The sequence below is a fragment of the Triplophysa rosa genome, linkage group LG20, assembly GCF_024868665.1.
Source record: "Triplophysa rosa linkage group LG20, Trosa_1v2, whole genome shotgun sequence".
In the NCBI taxonomy this organism is placed as follows: Eukaryota; Metazoa; Chordata; class Actinopteri; order Cypriniformes; family Nemacheilidae; genus Triplophysa; species Triplophysa rosa.
Genome location: NC_079909.1, coordinates 17,016,174 through 17,033,549, shown reverse-complemented (window position 1 = coordinate 17,033,549; position 17,376 = coordinate 17,016,174). Strand labels below are relative to the sequence as shown.

Below are 17,376 nucleotides of genomic sequence, written 5' to 3'. Positions count from 1 at the left end.
GTAACTAGACAGAACCTTTTGTATTTCATGTCAATCTTAAAACAGGCTGCGAAATGTAAACGTAATCTACAGAAACACCAAGGCCTGTTTTGAAAGCTAGAGATAGACCGAACGAAATATGTAGTATTAGAGTGAAAGGATTGATTATAATTATGAAATTAGCTCATTGTTAAATAACAATGAATATGATATTTTAATTAATATATATTATTTAGTTGTTAACTTTATAGTCTAGATCCAGTCACACGTTTCTTGACTTTTACATTAAAATCTATTACCAACTTTTATTTTGAATTCCATATGTCCTGACGTCATAGGGTTACCTTCGCTTCCTCGCTGCTCCATGCTGGTGTTGATGTAAGGCGTGTGGATTGATCGTTGTGCCGGTGTTTGAATTACATTGCTCGGATAAACGGCGATCAGAGGAGTTTTACTGCAGACATGTCGTACTGCAAGCAGGAAGGTATGACTGAAGTGAATTTTACAGCACAATCGCTTTTAATACCTGGCTTTCAATGTCATTTAGCTATGTGGCTAGGGCTCATGCCCTTAAAAGTCACTCTTACCAATCAAAGTGTGCTACTAATATTTCCTAATATAACTATCCTAATATGTAGGATTGTAAAATAACGTCAGTCTTGTTCATGTGCTGTATATTCAATGTGTCAGTGAGTTCCATTTATAAATTGCTGAATAATTCATTCCTTGTGACCACACGTATGTAGCATGGTATAAAATAAATGTCATACAGCTAAAATGTAATGCAATGTCATACGTCCAAGTCCAAGACATTATTTATTGGGATTTAGTCATTTTTCTAAGGTCATGGCCCCATTTCGTAAGTCTTCAACCAGCAGGTGCCAGCAAGGTCATAACCTGGGCACTGGTTAGTTGTACAAATAGTTATTTTTTATGTACAGGTTATGGGTTACATACCTGTCATACTGCAACATAACAATGCAACAAGGTTAAAGTTTGTACTATAGATTGAGTTGTATATAAACTATAAACACAGAAGTTTATGTACAGTTTATTCTTTTTGTACAGAATACAGGTATGTGTTGTTTTAACCTAAGTGTGAGTCATACAGGGTCATAACCTCCATAGACTGTGCTCTGTTAAGATCACCTAAATATATTCCAAATAATGGTGGATTAATAATGAGTATTGTTTTCATGTATTCATCTCATGTTAGGTAAAGATCGCATCATATTTGTGACCAAGGAGGATCATGAAGCCCCTAGTAATGCTGAGCTTGTTGAAGATGACCCCAATGATCCTTATGAGGATCACGGTAAGTTTTCCTTTGTTGACATTTGTATTCTGACGAAAGATAAAGATGATTTATTTAAATAGTTTAGACTGAAATATCACTTGTGTTGCTCAGCTCTCCTGTTGTTACTCAACGTTTCAATTTGATGTCATTCTTCTAGGTCTTATTTTACCCAATGGGGAAATAAACTGGAACTGCCCATGTCTGGGTGGTATGGCTAGCGGGCCCTGTGGACAGCAGTTCAAGGAAGCCTTTTCTTGTTACCACTATAGCAAGGAGGAGGTAAAGGGGTCCGAATGTGTGGAAAACTTCCGGAGTATGCAGGAATGTATGCAGAAATACCCTGAGCTCTATCCACAGGAGGATGACAATGACAGTGCCCCCTCTGGAGGGGCTGATACTACACCTACTGAATCCACTTCAACAGACTCTGTACCCTCTCCTGATTCTGAATCAGCAGCCACAGAAAACCCAGCAGCTAGCTAATATTACTCGCTTCATTTCCTTTTGGATCACAGCAGAGACGGCTCCACTTTAGAGTATAGAGATGATATGTGACGCCATTGGACCGGTTTTCTCTTGACCTGGCTGCATGATGCACTGGTGCAGAGGGGGAGAAGCCCTTCAAGTGTATCTGATGAATAGATTTGTGATGACAATAAAAAGCACTATATATGTAGGCAACAGCATGACAACAAATGTAGGACAATGCTTAAAAGTTTTGCAGATGGGCATGTGATCAGTCACTTGGCACCTGGACCTCTGATTTATTCCACCACCTCATCTAGGTTGCCCCGTTTAATCGACCAGCTGTGTTTCTGGGTTATTTTCTGCCCCACAAACTATCCTAAGCTTGTTTGTATTGTGAATTACTACAGATCAAAGGTCATTTGGCATCTGTATTTTGAAGCTCAGAGTTCTGTTATCCTCACGTACAGAAATGTTTACTCAAGCTTGAAGGTCTACATACATTTCCTGTGATTATTATTTTTATATATAGAATGATTAAACAATTTCATGAAGCAAAGTTCAGTGACTTTGTGTGTTTGAGAGGATTTAGTCCCAAGTTTCTGTACCAGGTACAAACAGTAGGGGGCAGAAGTAAACCAACAGCAACCTTACCTGCTGTGCTAGTGAATGCAGATATCCATTATCCTGAAGACTTGTTGGGTGTGTTTTAAGTATCTAACGTTAAGCAGTGTTTATAAGACCGTTTTTGTCCCACAACCCATACTAACCTTGAGCGGGGGTTTAGAATTGAAGTATAATTAGATACATCTTATAACTAAAGTTATCATGAGTTACAAAACAAGCCTGGTCAGCACATTGACTTTGAAATATGTTTAAAGGGATACTTCTGCCGAGAAATACAATTTCCCCATGTTTTACTCATCCTCAAGGCATCCTAACTGAATATGACTTTTTTCTTGAAGAATAATGCAGTCGGAGTTATAATATCACGTATCCTTTTACTTCCAAGCGGTAGAATGGGGGTACATTTTTTGAAGCTCCAAAAAGTGCATCCATCTATCAAAGAACTGCTCGACACGGCTCCGTGGTGTTCTGAAGCGAGTCATATGCAAGTCATATTCAGTTAGGATGCCTTGAGGGGGAGTAAAACATGGGGAAATTTTTTTCTTGGCTGAAGTATCCCTTTAAGTTCACATGCCTTCGTGTACATTTTAATCAGTTTATATAGGCAAAAGATTTACAAATCTGGCTGTATCTCCAAGAGTTTCTGTGTTAATATGTCTGCCTGTCTGTGAAATGATTTGTCCTAATACATTCTAAGCCTTAACAACATAATTCTTGTGACAAAACACTTGATTTTACAGCTGTGATTTTTCTGTTCATAAAATATGTTTTAATAAAAAATATACTGAGTAAAAAATGTAAGTAATAAGGACTGGGGAAAATTGAATGAGTCATGTACATTTTCCATTTTTCAAAAATATGTCAAATGTTTTTTAAACAACCGAACAAGCAAATTAAATACACGTGAAGTGATATATAAAAGATTGAATTCACAAAAACGAGTCTCTTCATGCAAAGATCAGTGCTTCTCAATTGTCCTAATAACACACCTATCATTGGTTCCTTCAGTTCATATCTTTTTTCAAATCAATTTGTCTGGATTTGAGTTTATGCCTGCTTTCTGTTATCTTCAACTAGTGTGTTCCATAAAGTTGAATTGATTTCCATTCAATTCTTCAATTGGTTTGCGAAGGAAGTGGCTAAAATTCATTTTCATTACTTTCTTTGGTCCATCAGATGAGCTGTCAAGTGTGGTTTTGCCTTGCGACTATAAGGAAAAAAACAGGGATGAGCCCATCAAAACGACTATCTGTTTCAATAGGAAGTACATAAACACAGGAAAGAAAAGCGAGTACTTGTGCTTTGGAAATCCATTGTCGAGATTCTCTTTTAGCCACTACGAGAAGCAGGTGTTTTAAAAGAGCCTCGTCCAAACTGTTCTTGATATCCAGATGGTCAAGAAGTTAAAAGGACTATTCTGTATATCCGGTTTTATGCCATGGACATCCTTTTTGAATTGTCTTCAGTATTTTAGTTAAGATTCCTGTGGTAATTGACCTCATTACATTACATCTGGTCCATACATTTTTCCAGCTGCTTTGGTAAGATAGGTCTGGAAAGTCTTTCAAGTTTGCACAATGTTGTGCTATATTCTGGTTATCATCATAGGCAGGCCTGGTGCAGTGCTTCTGTAACTTGAAAGCCCAGGGTTGGGGTCCACGGCACCACAAGGCTCTGCATTGTGACCAATAGCCTCCCTGTGTTTAGCTCTTCTGGACCAGCCAGCAAATAACTCCCACCTTAAGGTAGAGAAACAATAGTCAGACACTGGAAACACAGGACATGTTTCATATATTCTCAGTACTACAGGTGCTATGTAAATAGGACTGTAAGAGTAATAAAGATGTTTGGGCACTGCACCTGGGTTAAGAATGGGGCAGGTGCAGCCACGGCTGGTCCAGGACAGCGGGTACACATTGTGTGTGCCCTGCAAGAGAGGCAGTTTTCCGGAACGAAACACTTTTCTCACCTTCACCTGGACAACGGCGTGTGTGCCTTTATCATGAGCCGTTAACACACTGGCTTTGATCACTACAGCAACCAGAAACAGTCAAGTCACTCAATTCACACAGCTTCAGTCTGTAAATGGCATCTCCTCTATTTGTCCAATGAATCAATACATAAAATGAATTTTAAATGCATTACAAGAAAAACCGGCTTACCATATGCATGTTTCATCTTACAAAGATCAGACATACTTTTCAGCCTTTTCTCTTTACAGCTACACTTTCCTGTCCAGAAATGAACAAATTGCACACAACTTTTTTATTTAGGTTAATGATAAGTTTAAATTCATAAACATTTATATTATATATATTTATATTACATGTTTAAGTAAGGTTAGAAATGATCAATTATACAGAGACAAAGAAGTATATTTTTAGGATCATCAAGCTATTTTGCATTGTGAGATTTCCATATAGTAAACAATGTAACTGTGAAAAAAGCCAAATCATAAAAATGAGCTTTAAATGAGGAAAAAATGTATCATTTTGTTATTGCAAAATTGGCTATTTCTTTGTTTAAATATTGAGGTGAATTATGATCTTGGCATCCTTGACATGTTTTTTGATGATTTTAGGTTAATAGGTTTTGAAGGGCTGACACAACTTTGAAACATCAGATCCTAAATAGTGTTGTGGTTTCCCACGTTTTACAATAGTCTTTGTTACTGTGGAATGTATTGTTACTGTAGTCGGCTCACCTGTGAAGTACAGTGCAGAGACTGCGAGTTCTTTAGGCCACACCCTCTCATCCTCTTGAGGTTTAAAGTGGGACAGTTCAGGAATTTTCCCACCAATGGGTACATTGTAAAGCTTGACATTCCCTCTGCTGGAAAAGGAAAACAACAGACACCAAAAACAAAGACATTGAGAAAAATTGCTCAATTGAATTATATTTTAGTTGAGTAATAACTTTGTTCCTGCCATTTCTTCTAACATTCTTATGTGGATAATTTAGTCTTTTTAGTCTATATTTAGTCTGTATTATCAATGGGAATGTAAAAGGTATTTTATTGTTTTCTGAACTCTCAACTCATTTTTATGTTAGAGTGTTTAACTGCACTCTTTATACTTTGAACGCTTTGAACTCTACATAGTTCCGACCTGTCTGGACAGTGACCTGTGATGGGGTCACAGGTCAAAGGGCACACACAAACTTTGCAGCCTTCCTCTCCAAAGCCCCAGTACCCCGGGAGACAATGACTGCAGGTGGTACCACCCACACCAGGTTTACAGTGACACTGCCCACTTCTGGGATGGCACCATGGCGTCTCGCTGCTCATTGACACAGAGCCAACTGGGTCACACAAGCATCCTACAATAGAAAAGCAAACAGAAAAGATGAACTTACATTGAGCATTACAATGCAGGGTTACAAATGACAGAGCTGACATATATTTTATATTACAGCTAAGCCTAAAGTGCATTTATTTCCCTTTCAGACTGTCTTACGTGTGCAAGCATGCGGCGAGTTGAGGGGTCGGGCAGGGTGGCGGTGGTATCCAGGACAACAGCGCTGGCACCGGCGGCCCACAGTGTTATGCTGGCAGCTATCACAGACGCCCCCACTACTGCCCCCTGTGGACAACCACACTCGCTGTGAGAAGTGGCAGCTCTCTGCGTGGCCATTACACTCACATTCTGAACAGATGAAGAAAGAGACAGACGCAGACATTATTAGTGAGTGGAACCTGTGAGGCACAAGACAGATAAAAAGTAAAGACAGTCCTTGACATTTTAATAGTCTCACACTAAACCCTCAAAACTGCCTTTTAAAATCTTCCTCTGTTTTATAGTTCCTGTAGCCCAGTTGGAAGAGCATTGCCTTAGAAAAGCAAAAGTCAAGGGTTTAATCCCCAGGGACCACACATATGGATGAACAAGTATAGATTGAATAAAGAGTAAATTGCTTTGGATTATAGCATCTGCCAAATGTGGTCATGTAAATGTATAGCTGAACACATTTTTAACTACAGGCAAAAAATTACTTTAGACTTTGATATGGCAGTTCTGATGGTCCATATGCATATTAACAGAACGAAAGAAAAAACCATTGTAGTCAATATCAATATTGTTACCACAATATCCAAAGAATATCCAAAGATTCTTACTCTGGCACGTGTTGCTCTCGCCACTGCTTCCGTTGGCCGCCCTCCAAGGTCGGTCATTGTAGAGCGGCTCACATCTCTCGCAGTGCTCACCAGCTGTGTGGTGGGTACACACGCACACGCCAGACACCTGCAATCCAGAGCAATCACGTTACTTTCAGCTGCTGCCCATTCAAGCCACACAAATCCACGAAGCCGTCTAAAAATACATATAACAGGCAATTATATTTTTCTGACAAGCGGCTGAGTGCACTTACGCCCTCAAGTATGCAGACCAGGAAACTGTGCAGTTGAAAGTGTAGTAAAACAAAACAGCTGCAGTTGAAGTCATCTAATATATTTTTTACAGCAGCTCAGCATGGTCATGGGTCGGCATGCATGTGCATTTAATACCTATAGCCCTAAATGGATAGTTCACCCAAAAATAGAAATCCTGTTATCATTTATTCACCCTCATGCCATGTAATACACAAAGCAAGATAGTTTGAGAAATGTCTGGTTTTGAGTCCATGCAATGGAAGTCAATGGGGTCCAATGTTGTTTGGTTACCAACGTTCTTCAAAATATCTTCTTTTGTGTTCTGCAGAAGAAAGAAACTCATACAGGTTTGGAATAAAATGAACTTGAGTAAATAATGAAAAAAAAACATATTTTTGGGCGAACTGTCCCTTTAAAGCACTTCAAGTGCATTAAATGTAAATGTGATTGATCTGCCAGAGCAGGTCTCTTTGTGACTGCTCATCCCATAATTCTCTCAAAAAAATAGATAGACTTACCGTATTGCTATCTTGTCCTTTATTTTTAGGAAGGCAATTTTCAGCATGACCATGACACAGACACATCCCTTTAGCCACAAGATAGTAGATGGCAAAAGGCACTGAATCTAATTGAGCTGAGGTGGATGTGAGAGCCGTGAGTGACCTGCTGTGCACTGTGGGTAAAAATGAGGCGTTTGAGGGGTCCAGGATGCTCCGTTGACCCTTGGAGGGTGGACACTGCTGAGATTTTAAAAGCTGTATTCGCAGGTTAGTCAGTGTGAGACGGGACACAGCTTCAGGGCTGTAAGGATCGACAATCCCACTTCCCAATCCTATGGACCGGAATATGATCTGAAAACATCACAATGAAGAAGAAAAATTTGATATTGTTTGTGATATTGTTGGTGTTTTAGCGGCTCATTCTTGTTTTTTACCTCTCCTCTGCTGCATGGGACCACATTGGAATATCTGGATGTGCATAGAGCTCCTGCTTGGCTCGCATCATCAGGGACCCCGAACATCTCACTGCAGTTCCTGGCAAACAGCTTTAGCGTTTCCCAGGTCTGACCGAAGTCCTGCGAGCGTTCCAGCATCATAGCAGCAGGACGCGGAGACCGGAACGACAACACAACGTGAGTCAGGCAGAACCGTTTTTCCAAGTCCAGACGGATTTCATCCTTTTCTCCAGCGGCCACCGCAGAAGCCCACCAAGTATCTGGATGAAAAAATGGGTCATCGGACATCATGGAAGGAGGATGGAGATCTGTTACACAGCGTGGGTGGGTTGGCAAGCAGGACGAGTTGAAAAGCGTGAAGAGGGTCCTGCCACTGGCCAAGTTACCCATAGGAGGGCTGCAGGCGTATTCAACACATCTGGACTCTGAAAAAAAAGAGCCAAGAGAATAGAGGTGCAAACATGCGCACACATTTACACAAATGCAAGCACTGCAGGAGTGCAGAAAAAGTAGATGAGATGAAATCTTTGGACACGGAGCTATTGTAAACATTACAGTCAGGTTCTGACATGTCTTTGACAACCTAAGCCATTATAAATTTTCAGTTAGCTTTCACTGAGCCAAAATGTTATTGAGGTGTTGTTTCAGATGGTATCATAAAGAGTAGACAGAACTGCAACATTTACACTTCCAAACTTTGTTAAATGAAAGTTTGCATGAAAAGCATAAACAAGAATAATATTTTATGGATCTGGAAGTTCATTATGATTAAGTAATTGATTAATTAAATGGAAGAATAAAAATGTAAATACAGTATGACTATACGAAATACTTTCATAACATTTCAAACTAGGCCTACAGGTAAATGTACCTTGAACAACGAACTGTTACGCATTTTACTAAACTGTTACTGTATGTACGGACGTAATATTTTAACCTTTCAACAAGAAAATTGGATACGCAATTTCCTTTTCTGACTCACCTTTGAAGCCTTGCAAAAATCCAGGAAACAGGAAAAATGCGCAATTCAATATGCGCATCACAAACCGAGCTCTCTGCCGGGCAGGTATCATGCTTATCATTCTATAGACAAGATGTTTATCCATACGTTAAAAACTATATAATCTCCCAGTGCATCATTTAGCTATTTATCATTCTTCATCATCTGTCCTATATGCTATTGCCTCCGTTGTACTCCTCACTTCTGTAAGCAGGTTTGGATAACATCGTCTTCCAAATGTTTAAATGTAAATGTTTGGAGATAACGTAAAGAGTTTGATAAGATCCGGCTATAGGTCATCCATTTTCACAGATAGTCAATAAGGAAGGTTTTCTGATGCTGAAGACCTGGGGATGCGATGTTAGATGCACCTGTCCAATGTCGACCTTCTTAACGTGGACACTGTTGTCTTTGCGCATTCAGATGAAAGAGTTAATCCTTGTGTTTTCTATGTGTGGTCATGACGCTCCTTACAGCTAGGAAACCAAAATGAAGAGAAACCCCGAGGCACTTTAGAAAAGTCTATGGATCGATCCAGGTCCAGTGCGTAATGCGCAGCGCCGCGGCTCAGATTCTCCAGATAGATATGAATGAACGCTGTCTCCAACTGACTTGAATGTGAAGTATTTGAAGGACTCTCCACTGCCCCCATTGAAATACTACAGTAATGCAGTCACAGTGTTCAAATTCCAAACCCGTATGATTTTCATTCCTATGATGAACCAAGATGTCAAACCTTCACTTCTCCAGACAGTTTAACATAATGATGATTTGTGACTATCCAAAAAAGTACAAAAAGCGGACGAGAAGTACCATTATAATAGCTTAGCATATGATGTTAAATTGTGACATTATATTATTATTAAAGGAAAGCTCACCTTACCCTCAGATAGTTCCAAACCTGTACAATTTTCTTTGTTCTGCTAAACACAAAGAAAGATATTTTGAAGATGCCAGTTACCAAACAAATTTCATCCCCCATTGATTCCCATTGTTATTTCCTTACTATGGCAGTAAATGGGGGATGAGATCTGGTTGGTTACTGACATTCTTCCAAATATCTTCCCTTGTCTTCAGCAAAACAAGGAAATTAACACAGGTTTAGAATAACTTGTGGTGAGTAAACGGTGACAGAACTGTCCCTTTAATAGGCTTAATTAATATAATTCTGTTTGTTTGTAAAAAATACAATGCTATAATAATTTATCTATCATATTATATTTATTTATGTAAACCATTTTTCTGGGTTTATTGGTTATTGCACATCCAAGTGCATGAATGAATTCAGATTTGTTGATGCTGGAGAAAAAAGTTAATGCGATCCAGCCACACAGAGAAGTCCAGAAAATGAATACACTAACAGAACACTCAAACCTGCTCATTTTAATGGGGTGAGGAAGGTATTTTATGTACCCTTTCTTTATTGTTTTCTTCTACATTACTTCTGTTAGTTATGGGTGCTTTTGATGTTTCACTTAAGGAATGTTGAATTATATACACAAATAACTCTGGGGACACCTCTTGGTTATTGTGACATTAAGGTTATAGGCAGGACATTTGACATGTTCATGGCATGTTTTTGCCTAATGGTATGAACATATATTTTCTGTACATTTAAACATAAAGCCAACATAAAACACTTGGCATTAAATGTTTAAGTATAATGTGCAATATTACAATTATATTGTGCAATATATATAGGCTACTTCAGACCCAATGGAAATAAATTTGGCTGAAGTTCAGAATCACCAACTGACTGGCACCTGTGTGATGAAGTCATGGTCAGTCAAGTTATGAACTATGCCCCGTTTCATCAAATATGCATGTGGTAAGATGGTAAAAATTTAAACAAATCAGTTAACCTTGCAAACATTTTATCCTATGACAAATGGACAAAAAATTCCCCCCAGTGGTGTCACGACATGGCTGAATGCACTCTTAACACTTGTTTTGCATTTCTGAGCATTTGACAAAAAAAAAAACAGACGTTGAATTGCACTTATGGAACTACACAAAAACAAACACCAAAGTCATTAGGAATAATTTCTTTGTGTCTTGATGTCTTTCTTATGAAAATCAATAAAACTGTTATTCACAAACAAAGACAATGAATGTATTATGTTTTTCTCAAATTATAGGCTACAACAGAGACAATCCATGATTTGTGAAAAAAGGGTCAATGTGGTTCAAAACCACATTAATTGATTCAAAAAGAATCAAATGAAGTCTTTGGTTTTATGACACATTACAAGGCAAAGTTTAATTGTAGCCACGTACCGTAAAACCTGTTTACAATTTGTGCAAAATTCCAGTAAGCGCTTGTTTGTTGGTGTGCTCCTTTGAACCTAACTAGTTTCTGATGGTATGTTTCACCTGCAAGCTTATGAACTGAAAAAAAAACCAAATCCTCAGCACACAAAAACAGCTAATGAAAAAATGCATGCTACATGCTGAAAACTATTGCCTGTGTTCAAGCTTTTCCATCAGGGTCACAGAAATGACACTTTACTAAAACATAAAATATACATTCTGACATAAATAAATAGTTTACTTTTTTTTGCTTGTCTCTCTTCTTGTTTTGAGTTTTCTACTCTGTATGACTTTCCCTCCCCCAGTCTCATATCCTCCATACGTTTGTTCATGCTTTCATTCATCCCAACACTCACTACAGCGTCTGGCTGCCCTCCAAGTCATAAAGAAAGTCATGGAAGCCTTGAAGCCTTCATCTTCAAACATAATATCACTCCTTTTAAAGTTTGCAGGGCAGCTTTTTTGCTCTCCTGCAAACTGCATGTGAACTAACTATCTTTATTGGAGATTATGGTAATCCTATTGATGGTGAATTAGCTGTGAGCTGTTAATATTTACTACTTTCAGATGTGAGAATTGCAGGTTTGATTTAGAGGATGTCAACGTTTTGAGAGAATCAAAGGATTCTTGATCTTGTTAAAACTATTATATATATATGCTATATTATATACTATATGTGTGTGTGTGTGTGTGTGTGTGTGTGTGTGCGTGCGCGTGTGCGTGCGTGTGCGTGTGTGTGCGTGTGCGTGTGCGTGCGTGCGTGTTGGATGTAGGTAAAAATTACAATAAGAAATATTCAGCCAAATGTTCTTTGGCTTTATATTTTGTCATCAACATATTGATACATTAAACTGTTGCCAAAGAAACCACATTCTAAAAAACAGTTTGCTGAATGTTAATGACTTCATGTGTGATTAAATCTTTATATGTAAATCATAAGTTTAAAAACAGCTATTTAATCATTAAGTTTTTTTAAGTGTCTGTGAGTTTTTTCTTTCCCAAGTAAAGCAATGGCCGTTTTAATAAAGGAGTTGCAGTGTCGAAATTCCACTTTGTAAGTATTTCAGGGGATGTCTGGATTAGTGGATGACCCCTTGGCACATATATATTTACCTGCTAAGAGTGAATGTAAAAACAGAAATTAATAGACATATATTTCCGCCTATAGATTTCAAATGGATGACACATTGTTGGCACACTTTATCTGATTTTGTGAATTATTAGCTGGATACTTTGTTGTTTAGCTTACCGTTATGTGTTTTGTGTACCCTTATTGAAAGATGAGGAAAAGCTCAGGGCCATACAAATCAATGTGTAAATGTATATTGCATGCTAAAAATTCAAAAGTTAATTGGATTTATGGGAATTGTGGTTCATTTAAACGCAGCGTGCATCCAATAAAGTTTTTCAAGAGCTCATTAAAATATTTTCACAAAGCAATAGGACAAAGTGTTGCTGCATTGGCAAACAAGGCTAAAATATTTCTCTCCAGGGGAGAAATGGACATGACAAGCTCTTTTCAGTGTGTATCTTTGCCTTTGTTCAGTCTTTGTCCCTCCTATGACAAAGGAAAAAGCAATGCTTATTGTGCACAGTGCAAGTCAATGGTTACAGATTGTTATTTCTTAAGGTTTGATAGATTGTTATTTCTCAAGGTATTTTTTGTAACAGTGGCAACCCATCAGTGATAAATGTTTACAAATCATCCTCATTCATTACAGCAATTTCTGTCATCCGGCCATCAAATGTTAAAACGACTGCTAAGCGATTTTGGCACAAAAGTACGTTCATGCACTTTAGAAAGGTGTTTATCTTGTACTGTATAATGGAAAGCCCACATATAATGAGGGATGGATGAAATTAGACACATGAAAATTTGAATGTCTTTATGTAGGTTTAAATTACAGTGTGCTGCTTTGATCTGAGAATAAATGAGTGAGATTAAGCGGGTGATGATAGAGGCCAGATAAATGGCTATGACAGTTTAGATTCCTGTGGAACATGTAGAGAGATGCCAAAGCAATAGAGCATGTGCATGTGTGTAGCTAATGTTTTTTTTTCATGTTGCGTTGTTTGTATACCTAACCGTTCCACGCACGTCACAGTTTACGCAAGTGCAAATGGGGGAGCATGCAAGCGCATGTTTGTATACAATGGGAATGGATGCGCTTAAACACTCACATATGGTCCAGCGTTCCAAATCCATTTAATTTCAACGTTATTAGGTCTTAAGAAGCAGGAATGAGAGGAATTTTAAGAGGGGTGGTTTTCATTGAAGAGGTTTGGGTTTGATTGGTATAGTGCCCTGACGCAGCTGATACCACATTTTATTAAGCGGGGTAAATCTTCCCACACATATGGAAGTCTGTACGGGCATGCAAAAACACCCCCCCCCCCATTCTTCATAGGGGTGCACAATGCAAATAAGTCAAGTGCTTACTGAGGGATTTAACAATTTCCAAGCTTTATTGTTGAGGGTAAACAGTAGATCGAACTACTGCAAACACAAGTTTTCTGAATCATCTCATCAGGATATTAACATACAGATCTAGACTGTAAATAAAGTGGAAAAATGTGTGTATGTTTCCTAGCATCACTTTGGAAGAAATTTTTTTTGCATATACAATTTTTACACTGTCAGAAGAAAATAAAATTGGATCTTCTCCACACGAAACTGAATTAATCTAATCTCATCACATGCAAGTGAAACCTCTCTCTTTTATTACCACATGCAGACCAGATCATCCACCCGTGATCTCATCCAACCCCTAATGGCCATTGTAAGGTCCTGTGAGGTGCAAAGGTTACCATTAAAGCCATTAAGCACCTTTGGTCTAGCCGTCTGGCATAAGAAACACCATTTTGGGCCACGGTTCATTCTCTCATAAAACACACACACTTAAAGTCCTATAGTGTTAATGTGACTCTCCGTGCCCTGATGGTGTATACATTTCACCCATTAAATAGAACAGATGATAGTCATGCACCGTTGGAGGGCTGTTTAAACTGCTTCTAAAAATCTGAACTTGCCTCATGTTTAACCAATTAGCTAATTGCCTCATGTAGGGCATCAAAGGAATAATTCACAAAAAATACTGTTCAAAACCTGTATATGGCTCTTTCTTCTGTGGAACATAAAATAAGATATTTTGAGGAATGTCTCTGTGGTTTTGTGTCTATACAATGGAAGTCAATGGAGGACAATGTTGTTTGACAGCCAACGTTCTTTGAAACATCTTTTGTCATTTTAAAATGAGGTATATTACATGCATAATATCAGCTGCATATGTGATCAGTTTGCTAGAGGAGATAGAACACTGTCCCCTGGTCTAAACGCACAAATCTGATCTTGACTTCATATTCTTCATGGTTCTTTAGCTATGTGACTGTGATGGGGGCCCCACCTTTGCTCCTCTCTAAAATCAACATCTGGGTATCATGAGCGGCTAAAGTTAGAAGCACATGTTGCTTTCATTACTGCAAAATAGAAGTCACACTCAAGCAGGCGTGACAACCACAACCGCCTGTGGAATAAAGACAGAAAAAGCAGATAATGGGTGGAAAAGGGTAGACGGACTACGAGAGAATTTGATTTTACAAATGTAACAGTGGGTAACTGGAAAATAAGAATAAAAGGACAATTTGCATCAAGATGAATAACTATTATCATAATTCATAAGTAACTATTATCATTATCATAAGTAACTGTCACTTCTGTCTCTATTTTCTTAACAGCTTATCAGCTAATGAAAACGTTACATTTACGTTTATTCATTTAGCAGATGCTTCTATCCAACGCGAATTACAAATGAGAGAGCATTTAACATGTTGTCAAAATCTATGGCTGCCTCATTTCAAACCACATGTACAGTATATCGATTGCTTTGCAGAAAACTATACTTCTCTCTGAAATTGAACAGCCTCCTTTCCAGACTCTTACAATTGGGCAGTTCAACAATGAGACTTCAACAATCAATGTTTCCTAATGACAGATTCAATGGACACATTATGTCAATAGATTCAAACACCTGCCAGCAATTTATGACTAATAGCTTTGGCCCAAAGCATCACAAGACTGTTTGAACAAGAGATGGGATCTGGGTCTTCAAAACAGAAATGCTCTCATTTTGTTATCCAACCTCTGAGCAGATTGGTCCCACGGGCGACTGAGGTCACTGCTAAGCTTCAGATGAAAGAAATCGCTGCCCAAGTGGGACCTTCAAATGTCAACATGCCAGAAACTGCTTCAGTGTCATGAAAAAAAGCAGACTTTGACATTGAGGCTGGGAAAAACAACTCAATAAAAGTTTCTGTGTTCTCAATTAAAGGAATAGTTCACCCAAAATTAAAAACGTTTTCTGTGCGATTGTGATTCACAAACATTCATAAGGAAAAGTCAAACTCAAAAAGAGATTTCTGTGTTGGGTGGAGCATTTCTTTAAGGGCTCCTTCTTCCCAGAGCACTAAACATCATTGCTAAAGTTTATAACAGCTGTCTCAGTTCATTAGACTAAATAGCAGAATAAACATCACATATATCGGTAGTTTAGGTAAAAGTAGCCCTCTCATGTTATTAATTGGCAAGTCTTTCCTTTTCTGCCATTAACTTTTGACCCGTTGACTTAATGAACTGATGAATCTCCTTAATGATCTGTCAGTCTGTCATGGCCGTTTCAGTCCTTTACAATGATGGCAGCTAGAAGGCATGCAAAGTCAAAAGGCATCTCTGCCTCCTCATTTTGAATTTCACACGTGTATTTGACCTCTGACCTTACCCGACTCTGGCGTAGGCACATGAGCAAATTAAAGCATGCTACACTGAGCATCCCCTGGATGATGTGCAGGCCCAGTTGGGCGAAGGTGGCTTCTGCTTGTGATCTCCCATGGGAAACAGGGGAGGATTCCGTTACCCTTTGACCCAAGAGTGTGAGGATCCGTCTTCAGGCCCCTGGGGGTCAGTTAGAATCTGCCACAAGAATACAATTATATGACAGGCGGTGAAGACAAAGGATGGGTTAAGATCCCATTTTACAGTCTTTAGTATGAAAATAAAATTATCTTATTTTTTTGCCTCGATAAAGATAAATCTGCTTTATTGTTTTTTGTCCTTTCCGTCTTTCTCACGAGAGTAGGCTGGCTACATATACATATAACATATTTATATTGCATTTTTATATTGTATAGGCTACTTATTTATGCACTTTAAACCTCTAGAAAAGAAACCATAGAGTACTGTTTGTTTTGCTCTCCACAGCAACTAAAGGCAACTATAGCGCACAAGCTATTTTGTCTCGTGCTGGAATTTAAAACAAGCCTTGAGTGAATGGCGTTTCCTTAGCAACTGTTGCAGCGTCAGTATATGACCGTTAATAAAAACACTGAGGACAGCGGAAAATAGATGAAATACTTCTCGCTAAAACACTTGGACTTGATTTATAATAGCTTTGAAAACCCTCAACCTTATTTTTAAGGCGAGGTCGGACAGCCCCTGTAATTTCAAATAAGGTATATGTGACATAAACTTGCTTTTAATGCTTTGTTGGGGTTTAAATGCGTATTTTAAAGGTACGTAGCATTGTCGCATATATACGTATGTTTACGGTAACATTTAAGTGAAATGCAGTGATTTTTATCTTAAAACAATGCTTGGGTAAATACAGAGTACGTTATGTGACGCACTTGAAGGAAGTTGGAGACATGCCGTCGCATATACTTGTGTTTACGGTCACCTTTAAGTGAAATGCAGTGATTTTTATTTTAAAACAACGCTTGGGTAAATACAGAGTACGTTATGTGACGCACGTGAAAGAAGTTGGAGACGTGACGTCATCACCGTCGTGTACTACCCCGGTTGTTGCTAGCAGGGATACAGCTACAAGTGGTGCAAAATCTCGCCATATAATTACAATAAATTACATTAGCTAACGCATACACCTACCCCAACCCTAAACCTAACCTTACAATAATAAAAAATATTAATCAACTGTTTTCAGCCTGACAAAAATTATGATGTATTGAAGTGCGCATGCCCAGTGGAGGTAGCTGTATCCCTTCTAGTCAAAACCGTGTACCGTAACCGCGGTCTGCAGTGATTTAACTGCACATGCACACTGCTGTGTGTACTTTATCAGCTCTGAGAAGACTGGGTACGACTTTTATCGTGTTAAACCTGTCAAACAGCAGGTGTACATTAAAATGGACTAGCAATACATTTAAATAATGAATGAATGTATATGACTTCGTAAGGCAAGAAAGCATATTAAACTGTAGGCCTATACGTTTCTGTGAACAATACTAGCGGAACATATGTAAGTTACTTAGCCTGTACAAAAACACCAGAGAGAAGTGGGTTTTCTGCAGCTTTCACATGTTTA

The 17,376-nt window shown here is 38.5% G+C and overlaps 2 protein-coding genes across 3 annotated transcripts; one reads left to right on the top strand and one right to left on the bottom strand.

The window, feature by feature from the left end:
- Positions 1-323: 323 nt before the first annotated feature.
- chchd4a (coiled-coil-helix-coiled-coil-helix domain containing 4a) lies at positions 324-3,139 on the top strand. Its single transcript, XM_057362818.1, has 3 exons — positions 324-463; positions 1,196-1,294; positions 1,434-3,139. The coding sequence occupies exons 1-3, from the start codon at positions 442-444 to the stop codon at positions 1,757-1,759; spliced, it is 447 nt and encodes a 148-aa protein (XP_057218801.1). The 5' UTR covers positions 324-441; the 3' UTR covers positions 1,760-3,139.
- Positions 3,140-3,309: 170 nt separating this feature from the next.
- On the bottom strand, positions 3,310-9,262 carry si:dkey-202e22.2 (netrin-4). Of its 2 annotated transcripts, XR_008965113.1 has the most exons (11): positions 8,675-9,262; positions 7,672-8,117; positions 7,256-7,588; positions 6,483-6,609; positions 5,824-6,012; positions 5,476-5,686; positions 5,073-5,200; positions 4,531-4,599; positions 4,229-4,399; positions 3,664-4,107; positions 3,310-3,575 (listed from the first exon to the last, which is right to left on the bottom strand). XR_008965113.1 is itself a non-coding variant. In XM_057362817.1 (10 exons), exons 1-10 carry the CDS (start codon positions 8,796-8,798, stop codon positions 3,971-3,973), a joined length of 1,935 nt encoding a protein of 644 aa, XP_057218800.1. In that variant the 5' UTR covers positions 8,799-9,262; the 3' UTR covers positions 3,310-3,970. The 2 variants fall into 2 exon arrangements, 1 of the variants encoding a protein (XP_057218800.1); XM_057362817.1 differs by having other exon boundaries at positions 3,310-4,107.
- Between the last annotated feature and the right edge of the window lie 8,114 nt (positions 9,263-17,376).

Excerpts from the sequence above, each read along its gene's own strand:
- chchd4a (XM_057362818.1), top strand. The coding sequence starts at position 442 with ATGTCGTACTGCAAGCAGGAAG. Across the intron at positions 464-1,195 it reads GTCGTACTGCAAGCAGGAAG|GTAAAGATCGCATCATATTT; the intron begins GTATGACTGAAG and ends ATCTCATGTTAG. Across the intron at positions 1,295-1,433 it reads TGATCCTTATGAGGATCACG|GTCTTATTTTACCCAATGGG; the intron begins GTAAGTTTTCCT and ends TCATTCTTCTAG.
- si:dkey-202e22.2 (XM_057362817.1), bottom strand. The coding sequence starts at position 8,798 with ATGGATAAACATCTTGTCTATAGAATGATAAGCATGATACCTGCCCGG. Across the intron at positions 5,687-5,823 it reads CTCGCCGCATGCTTGCACAC|GATGCTTGTGTGACCCAGTT; the intron begins GTAAGACAGTCT and ends TTTCTATTGTAG. Across the intron at positions 4,108-4,228 it reads CTGCCCCATTCTTAACCCAG|GTGGGAGTTATTTGCTGGCT; the intron begins GTGCAGTGCCCA and ends CTCTACCTTAAG.